Below are 18,597 nucleotides of genomic sequence, written 5' to 3'. Positions count from 1 at the left end.
TTGTCATTGACAATCGAACTGTTTCGAAGTCAGTGGCTCAAGTTTCGTCATTCATGAGTAGAGACGGATTTATAATCGCATCGTATTCAATTCAGAGTTGCCACCACAGCCCAGTAGTGACGAGCTTCATTGTCTGTGGGGTCGCGGTTATATATTTGAACTATGAGCCCTCAAGCTGGCTGGGATCCTCTGGGTTAACACTAACAGCACAACTCTGATCATTCCACTACGATCCATTTCCTTACTCATAATCTCCATTATCATGGCCACCCACCCAGCAATCATCGTACTCGCACTGAAGGGGCCTTTAACAATTCAGCATGTTCCGACTTGGAAGCCTGCCCATCGGGAAATTCAAGTCCGGGTAGAATGGGTTCCATCCGCCCCGTTGGATGTCTGGCAAGTCGATGCCGGGCTCATGGTCCAGTTCCCTCAGACGCTGGGTGATACGGCCGCGGGGACTGTGGTAGCTGTTGGTCCTGATGTCAAGCGCCTCCAAATTGGCGATCGAGTGTTCGGAATGTTTTTCCAGAACAAGACACAAAAGGGTCAGCAGGTATATGTAACTGCACCAGAAACCCTTTTTGGTAAGGTTCGTTCACACACCACTTCCAAGTTATATTGTTTTATGCCAGTTTAACCCGGAGTATCAAGTCCCACAAAGCATTCCATTGTCTGCTGCGGCTACTATACCAACAAACTTCTGCACTGCGTTCTTTGCACTCTTTGAAAAGCTCAAGATTGAGCTGCCTTGGCCGCGTCCAGACAACTTCACCCCATCCGACAAAGACGTACCGGCTCTCATCTGGGGTGCTGCCAGTTCCGTGGGGCAGTCTGCGGTGCAAATCCTCAAACACTGGGGATACACGAACGTGATTGCAACAGCTTCGCCGAAGCATCATGAAAGGATCAAGGCATATGGTGCGGCGCACGTTTTTGACTATCGCGACCCTAATGTTACTGCCTCCATCCTCGAAATCTTGGCTAGCCAGGGGCAATCAAAGAGTATTCGTGTCTTTGACACCGTAGCCTCGAAGTACGGTTCCTTGATTCCAATCTCCAAGATTGCGACACAAGCAGGATCAGCTGTTGCTGCTGTTCTTCCAGTCGTTATCAGCACCTCAGCTGAAAAAGACGGTCTCAAGCTTTCCCCAGATGTCTCTGCGGAAGCGCCCTGGGCATCGGGAGTGGAAATTCACCCCATTGTAGTTTACAACTATGAAGAGGTATGTCGGCACTTGCATATTATGTCTTTTTCTGTTCTATAGGAGTCATCATGGTAATAGCCACTGAGTTTGGGCTAATAATATTTCGTCATCAGAACCAATTTTTGCGGGACCATCTTCAGACAGAGATCATGCCGACGCTCTTGGCCCAAGGTGCTATCAAGCCGAATAATCAGCAGATAGTTGAAGGAGAGACTCTCTTGGATAGGGCGCGCAAAGCTTTAGACATTATGAGAAGTGGCACTGTTAGTGGTGAGCGGCTGGTGTGGCAGGTCTGGACCGAGGAGGAGTTCCCTGAGTTCAAATGATCTTACTGCCGGGAGTGAGCGGTGTTGTGATGTACTAGAGCAAGCCCTGTTGTCTTGGTCTTTAATTTTCCAGTAGAATCGTTTGTTCGTGCTCTCCGCGCTCTTATAAGGAGTTGTTCGTTATGATCACGCGTTTTCCCACTTTGCTAGATATAGCGGAAGAGCGGCCTGGGCTCACAAAAGGAGCACTCAAGCAAGTATGGTCTATAGACAGCCAGTATATCATGAGCAGTCTCTCACTGATCTTGAGAGCACTGTTTCAATGTGTGCGACTGAAGAAACGAAAATCCTAGTCAATGTATTTATGGAAGGAAAGCTCCTCGAAAGCATATATAATCATTCTGAGTCGGATCTAGACTGCTAATATACTTTTCTTCGGAGCTGGTTAAAGATAATAAATGAACCATCACCGACCAGAGACAGTTCTTCCAGCGTTGTCGGACCACGTCTCTCGTTTAGTGCAGATTCGGATGTTTCCCTTTCAGGTTCGTTGTCTGCGTTTTCGCAGAGGGTATCTGCGACCTCCCTGGTGTAGCCATCCGGATCCCAAGCCAATGGTCGTGTCTGCATCTCTTTAACCTTAGTCGCCACAATTCGTTCAATCTCGGTTCTCTCTGCAGGCTCGAGTATGACCAGTCTCTGTTTCCAAACATCATCGATGGGAGTAGACGTCGATCCAAAAAATCGCTGATCAATCTTGTGCCAGTATATCAAGTCAAAGGCAAAGTTGTTCCTCGCTGCATATGCTATCCAGAAATCCCCACTATCCCAGCTGTCTTTCATAGGACCCGACAGTCGCTCGGTATCGTCTAGCCACCCCTGCTCAATCGCCCTATCCTCCTGGTCTCTTATCGCCTTGAGGAAGGTTGGAAGACGTCGTTGATATTCACTGCACCAGTCGTCAAGTCCCTGTGGCCAGTATTCAGGCTTCTCAATTAGCAGCCACCAAGGAGGTGAAAACGAGAATTCAACAGGCGCGGCGTATGTGAAGTCCCAGTCAACAACGCCGACAATCTTCAGCTCTTCGCTCAGTAGGATATTAACTGGGCGGAAGTCATCGCACCAAAGTTTGAACGGGCCTTTATCGAATGCTGTCAACGGCTTTGTCAAATGATGTTCCCTGGCAAGTTTTCGAAAGAGATATCGAGCAACAAGCTTCCGTCGACAGTCGTCCGCTGAATCGATCGCATCATTACTCTGATTGGTGAGGTGTGCAATGTGGAGCTCTGCTAATGCTTCGAAATATGAAGATGTGCTATCGAATGTAGTGTTGGGAAGTTTTGACCGAGGTAGCGAACCCAATCGAATCAGACTATTCATAGACAATGACAAAGGCCGCTGGGTTACTTCCCAGGTAAAATCATCGACCTGGTCTAGTGAGCCTATCCGGGGAAATTTTGTTTTGGAAAGCTTCAGTAAGACTGTTGCAACCTCTCCATACAACGCCTCCAGCTTGGCCTCACTGATATTGGGGTTAAGGACACCACGCTCTTCGCGAGGACAACCAGGCCTGTTGAGAACATCATACATGTTTGTCTTATGCTCAATGTATTCCATGATGATGAACGGACCTAGTCCCCGAGGACTTTCCTCCTTCGATCCCCAGTGACAAACGAAAGGAACAGGAATGGCAATCTGATCATTGATATATCGCATCATAGCAACTTCATTGCGTACTTTCTCTTCGGGAAACATGATTGATCCTGGCTGAATGAAACGTATGACCGTAGAGTTTGCATTCTTGTTCTTCATCTGGAAGGTGATGTTGTACGAGCCTTTCTCCAGATATGTAAATTCATCAACTTGTCCAGGGCCATGGTGTCTTTTCAGGAATTGAGCAACGGACTGTAGAATCTTGGGGTCGAAGAACTGTTGAACCCATGCATTGGTGATAGCTTCAGCCTTATCCAAGGTGACGTCGTCGTAGTGCAGGCGTGGCTTCATGCTTCTTAGGTGCCTCAAGAGGTAAATGTCAGCTGATAGATACGAAACAGAGAGGGCTCGTAGATGGGAATGACTCAAATCGACTCTGAGTGATAGTTATTCTTAGTCTGTGGGTAACAGCGATCAGAAAGACCAGTGGTTTATGCTACGAGAATCCAAGCCCTGGGGAAGAGTGTTGTTTAAATCCCGCATTGACCCCCCACTAAGGCAAGGGGATGCACGTCGAGTCGCACAATTCCCTAAGATCAGCTGCCTGGTCTAGGCTCCTCTACCCCACTATGTGCACGTCAGAATAGATGGGATGACTTCTTAATTTCCTTGGCGGTGCTTTAGATAACTGAGTGAATCTTACACAAAGCCTTTGTTTCCCATGCACAGAGGGTACAATGGCTTGCTCAGGCTGATCGGACACTGCGAGACAAAACCGTGGTGTTTGAGTGTCGTTTTCCTACATACGTAACGGAGACCAGTCATATTTGGAGTTTGCCAAGATCATATAACACGACAAATCGCTGACTTGCCGCGGGTAGTACTTTGGTAATTGCCAGCCTTGCAGCTTTTCACTGCAGCCTTGCGCAAGAATATCCCGGCCGGATAAGGCTCCCCGACAGGAGAAAACCGGCGGTGTCGAACCATACGCCCATGCATTTGCTGCTCTGCATTCTCAAATTGCACTTCTAATCAGAAGGGGTGTTAAGGAAAGACAATATATTCAATTGCTGATCATGCGACTTATATACAAATCTATATGCTATAAGACAGGGGAATTATAGGTCTATGGTCATGATGGGTGGTGATGATGACATGTCTGCCCTTGCCAATAAGTCCTCATAGAAAGGAGCAAAGACAAGAACATTTGATGCGTAATGTAAAGAAAATATCTGCGCACGCAATGGTAGTGGCATGCGAGATTTGTGTTGACCCGGTAGGGCATAATCTAGGGTCGGTTGAGCTGTTCGCGGCGGTAAAAGAGCAGGAAGCCCCAACTGTTCAAACGTTAGAAGAAGCTCACATCAAGAGTAAAGTGGGGAGAGGCTTACCTTGCCAGGAGCTGGAAGAAGAGAGCGATCCAGAACCATGCGTTACCGACCTTGTCCACCGATGTGCCCACATCCGGGGAGATATCCCCAGGACCAATCTTGTTGGGCGCGAAGCCGCGGGCGCAGATGGTGGCGATGGATCCCAGGGCTTGGGCGGCCAGCAGGACGAAGCAGACATGTACTCTAGTCATGGTCTGCAGCAGAATCATACCCAATCCGACTTGTTGAATTTCGTCAAGGAGTCCCAGCCAGAGCCACAGACAGCGGGTCACGATCGATCCTGACACCAAGCTGCCGGCCCAGGGGAGATAGTAGCCGATGTTGGAGGTTCCCCACCAGGTTTGTGCCCATCGGGGAGCACCCAAACTAAGACCAAAGACTGGCAAGATCCAGCTATGTTCCTTCGACAGGGCACGGAATATGACAAGAATGGCCACCCATAGGACGACAAAGAAGCCGAACACAAGGAGGACAATCTCCCAGGGTTTGACGTGCTTGGACGTCCAGAGGAAGGACCAGTTGCGGCCGAAAGCAGCAGAAAGGAACCAATTCTGGATGATGACCATGAAGAAGAACCACAGGATGATGCGTCGACGGAACAGAGACTTGTAGAAGAACAGGATACGACTGGGAGCTTGGCGGTAGTAGTTGGGCAAGCCCAGGGCCAGCAGAACTCCAATGACGAAGCAGAGGGCAGCGATGGGCATCACCACGGCTGTGAGTCGCCAGGAACTCAGGGCCGCCACAGATACACCTCCAACTTCGGCGGCAGTGACCTTGGAGCTCCAGAACCAGAGCGCGACCGTGTAGATCTGGGAGATACCTTGAATGATACTGGCGCGGAACATCCAGTCCTTGACAGGCACGGCACCCTGGTCTCCAAAGTTCAGAGCGAAGAACAACGAACCGCTAGAAGATGCAATGGCGTAGACGCCAGCCGCAACATTCTGAGCCCAGGACCGACCGAGAGAGGTGAGACCGAACGGCGAAATACCGATAACGATGAATGCCAAGCAGTAGATGAACCACGGAAGACTGAGGGAGATGACGGCCGGAAATCGATGATACATGAACCACCACGCGATCGAGGAAAGGCAGTAAATAGCGGCGATGACGTACAGCTTCAAAGCGGTCTCTCCGACCTGACCGACAAGCAGGGTGATTTGTGCCGAGTTGGTGGCGATGATCTGACCCAGTCCCAGGAAGAGCGAATACACTGGCCAATTGCCCAAGCGGCGTCTCATGAATCGCTGAACAGCGATCGGACGCGTGTAGCCCAACCGCATCAGCCAGCGGTCAATCTCATCCTCCCCGTTGAGCTCAGAGTCCTCACTAGAGTAGGACTGGCGGTTGTCTGTACTGGGCCCATCGTGTACGACACTGACAGAGCTCGGAATCGCGATCGCACGGTCCTTGGGTTGTTTCTTGAGCTGGGCGTCGTTGTATGAATTGTAGAACTTGCGCTCACTCTTCATCAAATAGACCTCAATGCAGTAATCCGTAATGGAGTTCTTTTTGTTCAACTTGTCAAGCGACTGTTCGAAGCGACGAGTGAAGTGACCAAGGCTGTCCGTGAAAGTCGGGTCCACCTTTTGCAACTCGAATACGGGCTGGTCCTTGTCCTCGCCACCGAGACTGCTGAGGCGGTTATGGTCGCCAACTACCGAGGGCAACGACAGCATAGAAACAGTGCGGAAATGAGTCATGGGCGGCGGTGTTGGGCACACTGGAGTCGAGATCTGGGAGACGGGGTACGGGGATACGGGTCTGGACAAGTAGGAGGCGCGAGGAGTACTGTCTCCAGTGATCGCATGGGGAGTGAGGGTGTTGTTGACAGCTTGCATGGCCTCCTCCGGTGAAATGTAATCCTCCTGCGGCCTGTGGTCACCTTCCTCAGCGTCGGTGTCGTGCTCATCCTCTCCGTGATCAGTGGAGATCTGGCTCGCGGTCGCTTGCTTCTTTGTCAAGCGCTTTCTGCCCTGACCAGGGCCGGACCGGCGACCCAGTGACAGTTTGCGGTTGAGACTGCTGTCGCGACTGCTTCCCTCGGATGCTTGGATTTCTTGAAGGCGAGCGTGTGCCTGCTGAATCATGGCTTCAGGGGGGGTGTCCGAGCCGTCCGACCTGGACAGAGCCATGTTGGGAAGCGCCACGGTGGAGTAACGCGCACTCTGAAGGTTTTGCAGGTCCCAGGCACTCTCCGACTCTGGAATGGAACCAGTCACTGTGTCCTTGTTCTTCTCATGGTGAATCTTGATCGACGTTCGCTGGAGGGTCTCGAGTTTCTGGATCCACTCGAGAACAGGGAATCGCTGCTTAGCGGAGTTTGCGCGCATCTGGGCACGAGTTTCTGGAGACGAGTCCAGAGCCGATTTGATGGCAGTCCTCAGCTGGTGTAGGAGATGGCGAGTGGCATCCGATTCGACGGTGTACCACCAGCCTGGCATCTGACCCAAACCTCCAATGCGAGATCCAATTCCCAAAGCACCCTTTCGACCGAATTCGACAGCAATCAATCCGAATGGCTCATCACGAGACGGGATCAGAGCAAAGTCAGCACCAGAGAAGACACACGGGGGTAAAGCAGTGAACTCAGGTCGCGAGAAGACCCGGCCAGGGAACATGGCGGCGATCTTCTCCAGCTTGATGGCAGCCAGTCTTCCGTAAAGATCGATGATGGGTCCGACACAGATCACCTGCACCTGTGGCCGGTCAGAAAGAACGGCGGGGATGACATCTGCAATCAGATCAACACCCTTCTGCTTAGACCAACGACCAACGAACACCAGGAGGTCAGCTTTCGGATCCTCGGTCAAGCCTGCCCACTTCTGAGCCTCGAGCTTGTCCGTGATGCGTTCCTCGTAAGACCGAGTTAGAGCTTTCTCGTCTGGAGTATCCTCCAAGGCCGCAGTATCAGTCGGGTCAGGGTTAGGCAGACTACCGATCTTGTCCAAACTCCAGAAAATGGGATACCGAGCCCATGAACGCTTTCCATACTTCTTGGACACACCGACCGCGCCAAATCCGCGCTGGTGGAATCGAAGGTAACTCGCTCCCGTGTGAAGCAGGTTGAACACATTTCCGAACTGGCAGTACTTTGTGGCGACTTCAACGGGCAGGTTAAAGACTGAACAGACTTCCTTCTTTTCCTGCTGGGTACGGAGGGGCCAGAGACCTTGGAACTCGGCGTTGTGGAGAGACAAACAGACGGGGATTGTCCGTGTCGGCAGAAGGTACAGCGGTGCCAGACATCCGTGGAAATCGTTGATGTGGTACATATCGATCGACGGGAAACGCTTGATGGTCTCTGCGATACACTGGTTCCAGGCGGAGTAGTAAATGGCACTGTCCAGGTCATCCATCCGAGGAGGGTACGGCTCTGCTTTCGTCTGCTGCCGGAATACGGGAGCGTCAAGAAGGACGTAGGTGATGTTGTTCAGAACGTGATACTGCACATTAACGAGATAGGGATTGTCCAAGATCTTCACGACGTATGGTTCTGTCGGGGTATCCTCAGGGTATTCGATGTCTCCCACGCAGGGAACCACCCAGATGAGGTTCTGGTATCCCAGGTTTTGGGACATGAGCTGGGCCATGACTCCCAAACCACCAATCTTGACCTTGGCCTGCCAATCGGCGATGTCGTACTCCATGGTGGCGATCAAGACGGTGCGACGTTTCTCGGGGGCTCCTGCAATGGTCAAATCGCCTGCCACGGCGGCAACCTCTGATTCTTCCCGGTCCATCTGGCCATCACCTCCAGCTTGACCCTTCATCCTGCGCCAGAACAACAGCGGGAGCTTGTCTTCCTTGACCACGTTGCCATCGGTATTTAGCTCAACACGGTAGAAGGTTCGGATGAAGATGAAAACTCCCGCCAGCCCCATCAAGATCGGGACGACCCAGAGCAGAATAAAAAGCACCAGTTGGGCCCATCCAGATCCGACGGGAAGCAATTCATAGCGGAGGTTGGCATCATTGAGGGAGACGGTCCAGCCAAGGTGCGGGAACGGGGGCAACTCGGTGATGTTGATCACGTTCGAGGACAAGTAGGAGGGAGGCAAGACCTGTACAACTGATGAGTTGTCAACATCGCCATAGACGTTCGTCGTCTCCGGAACACCGTCCTTGCCAGTGCCCCAGACACTAATCTGTCCCACGGACGGCCATTCATAGACGAAATCGTATTTCCAACGGCGATCCTTAGTATCAAACCGCATCTTGCTGTCCAGACCGGCATCATAACCGTACTGATTGTATGGACCATTCCACCACAGGTGGGGAAATCTGCGAGGCACATCGGATTCCCAGTCATAATCACCTTCCTGGACATAATCACTGCTGCCAGTAAGACGGGAGAAATACTGGACCCGAATGTGAGTGCCCTTCCATTTCTGGGCATCTGTGCCTGTCCAGGTCGGGAAATCGATCGTCGTGTTGCCGCCAGTGTAGTCCGTCCAGTTCGACCAGTTCCGGCCAAAGTCAGTCGTGTAGCGGAACTGATCAGCGCCAACCGCATCATGCTGAACATAGTAGCTGCCGTTATCCGACTTGTGCACCAGGCTGGTAGAGTAGTTGGCAAGCGGCGATATCAACGGGTTGGTGTGGGTTCCAACTCGGAATAAGAAGCGGTCGATGGCATCTACGCGCGTTCCAGACGTCGTGGAGGCATTCTTGACGGTTATCTGGTGGATTCCGTGATAGACATTGGTCAGGTTTGCGGACCAGGTCCAAACAGTGGGAATTTCGCCGATGTAATTGTTACTGCTCGTCCTGGCCGTCACGTTGGTGCAGCTCACGCTGGACGTATCAAGGGAGGCATTGACGCCCTTGATGGTGGTCGAGTTCAGGGAAATTGCCTTTGTGATCGCACTGCAGTCCATGGTCTTGGAATAGCCCAGCTGGATTTTCAGTGTTTCCCCAGTATCCTCGGAAGACAGCAGGCGTGCATCGTGACCGGGGACAAACTCGGTGACCGTAGGGCCAGGTTCAACGAAATCGCTAGCCTTGACGTAAGCCCGGAATTCCCATGGCAACAACTTCATTTTGGTGGTGCAGCCGTAGGACTCGGTGCCGTTGCTAGCGTCACTTGGTCCATCCTGCAGCGTGAGTTCATCGTAGGGATAGAAGAGGTTTTTCAACTTCGTTCCCGACTCGAAAGGAGACAGAAGAGCGGAGTCCTTGCTAGAACAATTCTGGCCATATGTTTCCGTTTTATTGGCATTGTGATATACCAGCCAGAGAGTATCGTTACTGCTCGAGGCCTCTTTCTGGACGCCGGGGTAGTAGCTGCGCAAGACCGACCAGAGACCAGTCACCGTCGGAGTAGTCGATGAACCCGGAAGATAGAGATCCTTGGTAAGCTGCGCAATGGTTTCAAGATTGAATCCATCATTTGCTACTGGGTATTGCTCTCGGATTTCGAACATGCGCTTCATAATGTTGCGAAGGGGGTGTGCCGGGTTCCGTTGATCGTAGGTAACAGTGATATCGTTGCAGCCATTCAATCCCTTGTCGTTGGGGAAGTCGTAGAATTTCGAGGTGTTCAGTGAGAAGCAACCATGCGTCCACCACGCCGTCTGATAAGTCATAGGCTGCCGACCGAACAAATAGTTGGAGGCAGTCGCATCGAAAACGTACATCTCCTGCTCCTCACCCCAGAGAATCAGAGGGATTCCCGGCAGCTCCAGCGTAACAATGTATAAACCCAGTAGGTACTTCTCCGTACCATTCTTGATGGCTGGCCAGCGGAAGTTATCCTGGTTCGACACACCATACATATGTCTAGGATCCAACTCGCCCGTGAAGGCATTGATGAAGTCATTAGTGACGAGCATGCCATTCCAGGCTTCGATGAAATCGGTGGGCAGATCGAAGCCGGCCACCAAGTTCCCGTCCATTCCCAGGAAACGGGTCATCGAACGATAGATGGTGTAGTGAAAGGCCGCAGCGTCCAACGCTTGCAGGCCATCATCACGGAGGAAGTAGGAATCCGACGAGGCATTCGTCAGCTTCGCACCAGCGTCCGCTGAATCAGGCGTCTGGTTTGGCTGACGACCCCGGCCAAGGTAGAGACTGCCAAAGGTGTTGCCCGAGGTGATCTCTCCCGGCAGGAAGAAGTTCTTCTTTCCGTATTGTTTGGCACATTCACGGTAGACCGCGAGCATGTCACCCAGCGGATCCAGAGTGGCTTGGACGGCTTTGTCAAACCGGAATCCGTCAATATCCAGACTTGCGATCACGATGCAAGAATGGCGGGTGATGACATCGCGAACCGGCTTGTGCCATTCTCGCAGACGATCTTGCACCGAGGCGAATTTGGTGAGCTGTCGCTTCCAGTCGGGGAAATTACCAAATGCCTCGAGTTCGCCATACTGATCGAAATCACTGTTGTAGCAACCCTCCAGGTCCTGCACACCACCGGAAGTCAACGGGTATCCCGTCTCGTTCCAGAACCTCGGGTAGTTGCAGGTGTCGTTGTAGTCATTGCTGAACTGGAAATCAGCGTACTGTCTTTCGGTTACGTACTCCACCTCGTATTCTTTCGCATTGAAATCAGCCGAATCGTTCAAGTGGCCCTTGAAACCGATCAGGTTACTCAAACTGCACGGGAGAACGTTAGTGGCATGGTCGTCTGTAATACTCGGGGCATACTCACGTTGCTAATGTATTATCCATAATCACGTACATATCCCGGTCGTGGATCTCCTTGATGGTGCGCCTCCAGTCTGACAGGGTGCCATGGTGCTTATCGAGGAGGGTGGTATCCACTGGGGAGTAACCATCGTAGCCCCAGGGAAGGTTCATTAATCCCGTACCAGCGAAGTAGATTCCCTTGAACAGTCAGTCAGACGGAGATGACATGGTGTGTAGTAAAAGACTGATGAACTCACCTTGAATCCCATTCCTCTGATGTAATCGAGCGTATCGATCAAGCCGACGAGGTCACCGCCATGGCGCATCTGATTGGAATCGAGTACATGCTCGTAGGTGGTGCCGTTGATATCGTCGTTAGCGGGATCTCCGTTGGCTATGCGGTCCAGGAAGATGGTATAGATGGGGAAGCGCCAGTTGTCTGGTGATGGATGATAGGTGTGATTAGGCCATTCTCCCCAATAGTTTATCGGTCCCTCTGCGGTTTTGTTCTCGTTCAAGTTGTAGTCAACGAGCGACTCATCGTAGGGCCAGCCCACGGTCGTGACGCTGAGTAGCCCCAGAATGAGCACCACGCAGCGCTGAACCGTCGTGCCGAACATGATGGCAAGCGGCGTGTGGTACCAGATGTTATGTGCCAACCAAGGTCCAAAGGATTATGCAGGAACCCAATGCCACATGCCCGAAACTTCCGCACCGAGTACAGCGAGAGAAAGCAGCACAAAAAACGAATGACTTTGGGGTATGAAACGAGAGAAACGTGGGAGGAAAGCTTTCCCAGGGGATGGTTGAAAAGAGAGAAAAGAGAGGAAGACAGCGAATTGCTGCTGGGAGGGTTACTGCTGCTAATGCTACGAGAGACCAGAGACTAGACTACTCGATGACGAGAGACAAGCGCGGTGCTTAAGCCGTCGTGAGACCACTATCTAAAACCTTTCGCCCGCGGTGGGGTCGCCAGGCCCTGCGATCCAAGACACATGTTCGGTCATTCTCTGCTCTGGGTGGCTATTATTAGGAAACGTCATATCAGGATAGCATGATTGGGTGAGGTGGAGGCGGGCCTCGTCAGTACACCCTCCGTCATTCGATAATAGTCAACAGCACTGGATGTGGAGGGTATGGGTGCGTGTGTGCTCAGTGCTGATGGTGGTGATCCCTGGACTTTACCGCTGGGGCAGCCGCCACTACTGCAGTCACTGAGAGATGATCAGTGTGACCGACACTCAGAGCGCTAATCTCGATCATCCTAATTTTCAAGTTCAGTAAGAACGAAGATGTTCTTGTTCTGTTCTTGTCCCTGTGCCTGTGCCTGTCTGACCGACAACAGTATATCCGTGGAATCCCATCAGTTATTGCCAAGGTACAAAAAAATCTGATGTCGGGCCAGCAAATGGGGCGAACATTGGTCGTTGTGTTTCGGCACAACCAGGGTTTCCTTTTTTCTTTTTTTCTTTTTCTCTCTTACCATTTGCCTTCGCGCAGATTCTATGGTTGGACCCAGGCGCGGCTCGGTGGAGATCCGAAACCATCTGGACTTTGCTTATAAACACTGTGAGTGGGCATGTCCCGGATCCCATCCCCACTTCTATGGCCCACGTACCCTCCAGCGAGTCGCCAGATCCTGTTATTGTGTTATCTCAGTGGACAATTCGCAGTTAGAGGGCAGGGACCCTGTCCCATGCCTCACACCTGGCCAGTGGGCATTTCACGGCGCCATGCCTTGTCCTGCCGACCCCGGTTCGGCTGCATCGCCACTGGCCCCGTCGGGATATCGGACAACACTTCATCTAGGGTTTCTAACTGGGCGGCCAGTCTGGCCGTTATCAGCCCAAGAAACGCCTCATAAATCGCATACAGCGTCAGACGTCATGGAACCTATCAGAGTGTTTCGGTCTGCTTCGGGATTGCCCCGTCGTCGTTGAAGGAGGGGCAACCAGGCACATTTTGAATCCACTCAGACACTGACACAGTCCGGGTCGCAGAATGAGTGCCAGACCATCCTCCTGTCCTTGGCCCTTACCAGACAATGTCCCGATTGAGTTTCTGTGGTTCCAGCCCAGGTTCCATCCCGGCTTCAGAAATGCTTCGCGATTCTTCGATTCTTTCACGCAGAAAGCTTGTTACAAAACTGTGGCTACGCAACAATCCACTGATGAGCCACGGTCGCAGATGTGCCCCTCAACCAGTGCATGATGCTGACATGCCGCACATTCCCAGGCACACCCCAACAAGAGAGTCAGTCAGTCTGGTTGGCGATCTTGGACGCGTACGCGACGAGGTGGCCTTCCTGAAGATCAGCGATCTCGCGGTGATGTTGTTGGCTGAAGAGAAAATGCTAGATCTCAGCGCGGGACGGGCAGTGACCCGATCAAAGCCCACCAGGATCTTCACAACCCTTACTACGATGGGTAGTGTTCTTCTTTTTTCATGACAATCCTTTAATAACATTGCCGCCGAAGCGAGGTTGACTGACTCTGTAGTTCATGCGAGTTAATTCCGGCAACTCAGTTACTATTCACGGCCTGAGATCAACAAACACCATCGTTTGTCTCACCGGGGGGTTTTGAAGTGAGCAGAAGCAATATGTCTTCCCGCGGTAGAGCACTATATATAGAACACTAACCGCCGCCATTACGTAGGCAGAAGCAGTCGACTGCTTCACTTGGTCGCAAGACATGAATCAGACGCTAACATTCACCGCTGCCGTTCAGACATGGAGTATCTGCCATAGATCAACTCGTTGGTTGTCGTCCATCCCGCCATCGTGCATCGGCCCCAAAAAGCATGATCTTGCGAGCTACCATTCTAACGAATTTTTTTTGGCTCGAAGACTGCTGTGTTGTACTGCATATGCAACAGGTACATTGGTGTTGGGGGACAAAAACAAAGCAACTGAAGGCTGAAAATAACAGGTGGGAATAAGCAGGCAATCCTATAACTACGCAAGTACGTGGTACGTCGCACACCGTACCTGCAGGCTAAGAAAACCCAATGCCACATGTGCACAGCGGGAGAATAAAAAATTCAATTCCTGGCTGCTGCTTGCATGCGCAGATTTTTCCATCCAGTCGCCTAAACTGACTACATCACTGGGACATCTTGTCGGCGTCGGATTTCTCCGTGAATGTACGGTCGGATTACACGCAGCTGGGGGTTCGAAGATTCCATCGATCAGAAGAACGAAGATTTGGATATCTCTGGTAGAATTGGGGCGAGATAATCTCGGCAGGGGTCAAATCCAATCGCATAAACTTGTTTATCATTGGGGCCAGACCGGGTTCCTGCTGCTGTCATCCTGATGTTGAATGAACCGTCTCACCAGGGGCATCGAGTCACTCTTGGCGATATGCTCACTCATTCACACAGCCCCAGATCCTGCTGAAGAGGATGAAACCTAGAGGTCGATTCTATGAGTCTTTTCCAATTACCAGTGTATGGAAAGTTCTAGGCTCTCCGAGAAACTTGACAGCGAAATGATTACCGGGGCCAATCTGTGTTGTCAATCCCGTAACTGACGGTATAAAGCATGCTGTGTGATTGATAAAGTGGCGAGACGTGATCGATCATTCATCAGGATCAATTCTCACCTCCATCTCCTGACATCAGCACGGGTGATCTAGGTGATCTATCCAGCTTTCCGCTGAGTCCCGCTCCGAGTGCTAATCCAGCCCGCTCCCGAAAGCAACGAGCACCACGAATCGCGGTCGATTGCATTTGGTCCGGAACGCTCACAATGTCATCTCCTAGGTGTGTTTTGGCAGCGATCGGTATATGCACCGCCAGGTTGCCTGCTAGACTGTGATATTCATCATCAGTGGTCAGTTAATCCAATTGCCTATGTCAACAACAGAAGGCGTCCAGAATGACTGCCTCGTTTACGCGCCAAAAGCTAGCTGATCTTTCATGATCGATTCGGCAGATTTTTGGGCCTCGTTATGATAAAAGGCTTTCTATGGCTTGCACTAATTAATACGTTCAGTTGTAGCTTTAATACGAGCTCTTCGGGCATTGAGGGCCTCACTGAAGAGACGGAATCATGAGTACAAAGTAGTATATAGAAAAATCCAATCACTACATTGATGGGACTATTGCGAGTAATATGAGCCTGAACATCTAATCACTTCATTGGGAGGCAGATTCCAAACGCCAACATATGCGACCGGCCCAAGTTCCAAATTCTTAACCTAAACGAATACTAGGCGAAGACTCATCTTCAACACCTCCACAATTGGAGCCTACACCACGTCGCGAGCAATGTATGGTATGCCACTCAATATGTCAGTAATAGTAAAAGGATGGCCTGTAAACTGTCACTTGGGTCCACTAACCTCTGTGATAATGATGGTGTGGGCACGATTCGATATGCCTAGACATTGCTGTGTTGACGGCTCTGGAACTAGTACATGATGCCTCTATTCATGAAGTCATAGAGTGAAACGCGAAAGTGAGTATCATGAAACAATTCTTCTGCTATAGAGTATAAGAGCTCCTTCAGTCACAAATTTCGCTTGGATGGTACTCTTAATAGTATTCGGATAGTAATATATATATTTGCATCCGGCAGTTCTTATCTGGTGCATTCGGACGCCCAGGGTCAAAATAATTACCTCAATATGCAATGTATGAACGAACTGGTAAAAGCCCCCGGCAACATATGCTCCCACATGCATCCATTTACAATCCGGGACAATTCTGCGAATCTCCGTCAATCAATTGGTGTCCATCGGAGAGATCTCATCGAACATAAGTACTAAATGATGCTCTGCTGGGACCCACATCAACCCGGTATGAGATGATTTTATTGGCGGTGAAGACAGCCTCAAAGGCTCCCGATTGCACAACACTGCATACCTAGTAAGTATCTGTGTACATAAGAAATGGCCCTACTTATGATATTCGTTGATAACCAATCAAAATTGCAGATGGGGTGTTTATACACATTCATGGCCAGTGTCATGCAGTTACTAAGAGTTTTCATACTGGCTATGGCTAAGCAGTTCGATAAAATCATTCGCCTTGTGTAAACCTTCTTTATCCAGGCTGTCAAGCGATTGTGTCCCTACTTATTACTGTAGCAGTACAAGCACTCAATAATGAGGAATCCTCGGTCGCTCCCCACTGGTACGAGAAAATCCCACACACCAGTACCAGAACAAACAACATGATTGCTGGGATAACCACCCCAACAAATCTATCCACACATCATGTTGATGTGTCCTTTTGGTGACCGATAAGCCGGAAGCTTAAAGAAAGATCCGGCCCTTCCCCCCACCTCGGGAAGCTTAGGATAGCCGAAGCAGCCAACTGGCGTTGCGATGTTACTTATTATTACTTATTAGGCTTTCAGGAGAATAATGGCGGTCGCGTGATTTGGGGCTGACTCCATAAACTCTCTTTCTTCCCCGCGAAAACACCAACTCCGGCCTGCAATTCTCCATCCCCTTCCCCAATCCCCATTCTCTCTCACTACTCTGGGTGGCGTACCTTCGCGCCCCTTCCAGTCATGCTGGACTTCTACACGTTGGCGGTGCTCGGCCTCCTGGCCGTCTTCGGATACGCCTTCAGCCGTCGCGAGAAGCCCGACCCGCGCGAACCACCATTGGTGCGCAGCAGTATTCCCGTGGTCGGCCATCTGCTGTGTTTCTTGTGGTATGGCCTATCATACTTTACCATGCTGACGTGAGTTTTCGAGTCCCTACAAGCTGTGTAATTGGGAGCCAGACGACGGACCTTCTAACGCGCCGTAGCGAGAAACACGCCTTACCCATTTTCGGCCTCAATATGGTCTTCACCAAGAGCTACCTGGTGACCTCGCCTAGCATCCTGCTGTCCATCCAACGGAACAAAAAGTCCCTGAGCTTTGACCCGTTCATCAGCATGACGGCTGAGCGTATGGTCGGCATTCGTGGCCCGACGCTGGAGCTGATTCGCGAAAAGCAATCGGGCGGCCAGGGATTGACGCAAACCATCATCCATGCCATGCAGCCCACTCTGATAGGCGCGCCCTTGGATCGGATGAACGAGCGCATGACGCGCCTGCTACGACCCTTGGTGGATGAGCTGGCCAGCGCCACCACCATCGACCTCTACGGCTGGTGTCGCCATGCCATCACGGTCGCCAGTACGAATGCCTCGTATGGACCACTGAACCCCTACAAGGATGCGAACATCGAGAAATCTTTCTGGTGAGTGACTAGTATTCTACGCGGAGTTAAGTGAATTATGGGACTGAGTCTACAAGGTCCTTTGAGTCGCACCTCAGTCCATTGATGGCCAACTTCCTCCCCTGGCTCACTGCGCGCACTGCGTGGCGGGGGCGCGAGGCGGTCGTGGCCGCCATGGTGCGTTACTACGAGCAAGGGGGCCATGAGGACGGATCGGACTTGACCCAGGTACGTTGGAAGACGATGAGAGAGGCTGGGATGCCCGTCGGGGATATTGCGCGGGAGGAGGTGGGCATGGGCATCGGGCTTCTCTCTAACACGGTCCCCGCTGCCTTCTGGGTGCTGTATGAGCTGTATTCCCGACCCGACCTGCTGGAGGAAATCCGGGAGGAGATTCGCACGAATGCGCTCCGCGTCGACGCCGACCAGCGACACATCGTCGATATCTCGGCTCTACGCGACAACTGCCCGCTCGTGGTCTCGAGCTTCCAGGAAATCCTACGCGTGCAGTCTGCATCCGCCCCGACCCGATTTGTCATGGAGGACGTGATGCTGGCGGATCAATATTTCCTCAAAGCGGGCAGCATGATCAACATGCCGGCCAAGACGTTGGGTCGCATGCCCGAGGCATGGGGAGAGACGGCGCGGGAGTTCGATGCGCGGCGGTACATCCGGTCGGAGGAGAAGAACCCGCGGCGCACGGCAGGCTTTATGACATTTGGAGTGTCCCCCGTCATTTGTCCCGGACGACACTTTGCCAGCTCGGAGATTCTCGGATTAGCCGCTCTGTTAGTGCTCCGATATGATATAGCGCCGGTGGATGGGCAGTGGCGCACGCCGCGGTTGAACTCGATGGCGGTCGCGTCGAACATGCGACCACTCAAGGATAAGTTTCCAGTGACGGTGCGTCCCCGTAGCGAATACGCGGGAGTGGAATGGGACTGTACGGTGCAGCCCGGTAGTGGAGTGTTTAACTTGATGGTGGGATAGGAGTAGTAGCTTGTATGATGTAGAATGGGATGAATAACTGCCCATAAGGATCTGCCATGAACCACGTGGCTGGTTATACCTTATTTGTTCTTTTCCAAGAGAAAAAGTTCCGGTCGCTGCTGCAGTCGAAAATAAAAGAAAGGTGATTGAGCACGTGGCCTGTGTAACCCCGAGTCATGCCCCGAATTGGGGTGCATCGACCCATTTCATTGATTCTGATCGAGTCCGGTCTGACCAAGAATACTACCTACATTGAGCCATCTTTGGTAGT

At 51.7% G+C, this 18,597-nt stretch overlaps 4 protein-coding genes across 4 annotated transcripts; 2 read left to right on the top strand and 2 right to left on the bottom strand.

Moving 5' to 3' along the window:
* Positions 1-262: 262 nt before the first annotated feature.
* BO87DRAFT_365351 (zinc-binding alcohol dehydrogenase family protein) lies at positions 263-1,592 on the top strand (the record flags this gene model as incomplete). Its single annotated transcript, XM_025621793.1, has 3 exons — positions 263-596; positions 655-1,226; positions 1,322-1,592. 3 exons carry the CDS (start codon positions 263-265, stop codon positions 1,532-1,534), a joined length of 1,119 nt encoding a protein of 372 aa, XP_025476771.1. The 3' UTR covers positions 1,535-1,592.
* A 218-nt stretch (positions 1,593-1,810) lies between these two features.
* On the bottom strand, positions 1,811-3,609 carry BO87DRAFT_379179 (phosphotransferase family protein). Its single transcript, XM_025623971.1, has one exon. The coding sequence runs from the start codon at positions 3,476-3,478 to the stop codon at positions 1,895-1,897; it is 1,584 nt and encodes a 527-aa protein (XP_025476770.1). The 5' UTR covers positions 3,479-3,609; the 3' UTR covers positions 1,811-1,894.
* Positions 3,610-4,196: 587 nt separating this feature from the next.
* ags3 (alpha-1,3-glucan synthase Ags3) lies at positions 4,197-12,012 on the bottom strand. The gene is made up of 4 exons (XM_025629107.1): positions 11,412-12,012; positions 11,177-11,352; positions 4,519-11,121; positions 4,197-4,464 (listed from the first exon to the last, which is right to left on the bottom strand). Exons 1-4 carry the CDS (start codon positions 11,772-11,774, stop codon positions 4,416-4,418), a joined length of 7,191 nt encoding a protein of 2,396 aa, XP_025476769.1. The 5' UTR covers positions 11,775-12,012; the 3' UTR covers positions 4,197-4,415.
* A 4,587-nt stretch (positions 12,013-16,599) lies between these two features.
* On the top strand, positions 16,600-18,528 carry BO87DRAFT_379175 (cytochrome P450). Its single transcript, XM_025623970.1, has 3 exons — positions 16,600-16,851; positions 16,920-17,357; positions 17,414-18,528. Exons 1-3 carry the CDS (start codon positions 16,676-16,678, stop codon positions 18,324-18,326), a joined length of 1,527 nt encoding a protein of 508 aa, XP_025476768.1. The 5' UTR covers positions 16,600-16,675; the 3' UTR covers positions 18,327-18,528.
* The last annotated feature ends 69 nt before the right edge of the window (positions 18,529-18,597 follow it).

Source organism: Aspergillus neoniger, assembly GCF_003184625.1.
Source record: "Aspergillus neoniger CBS 115656 unplaced genomic scaffold BO87scaffold_30, whole genome shotgun sequence".
NCBI lineage: Eukaryota > Fungi > Ascomycota > Eurotiomycetes > Eurotiales > Aspergillaceae > Aspergillus > Aspergillus neoniger.
The sequence above is the reverse complement of the archived record's forward strand: the minus strand, read 5'-3'. Positions and strand labels throughout refer to the sequence as shown.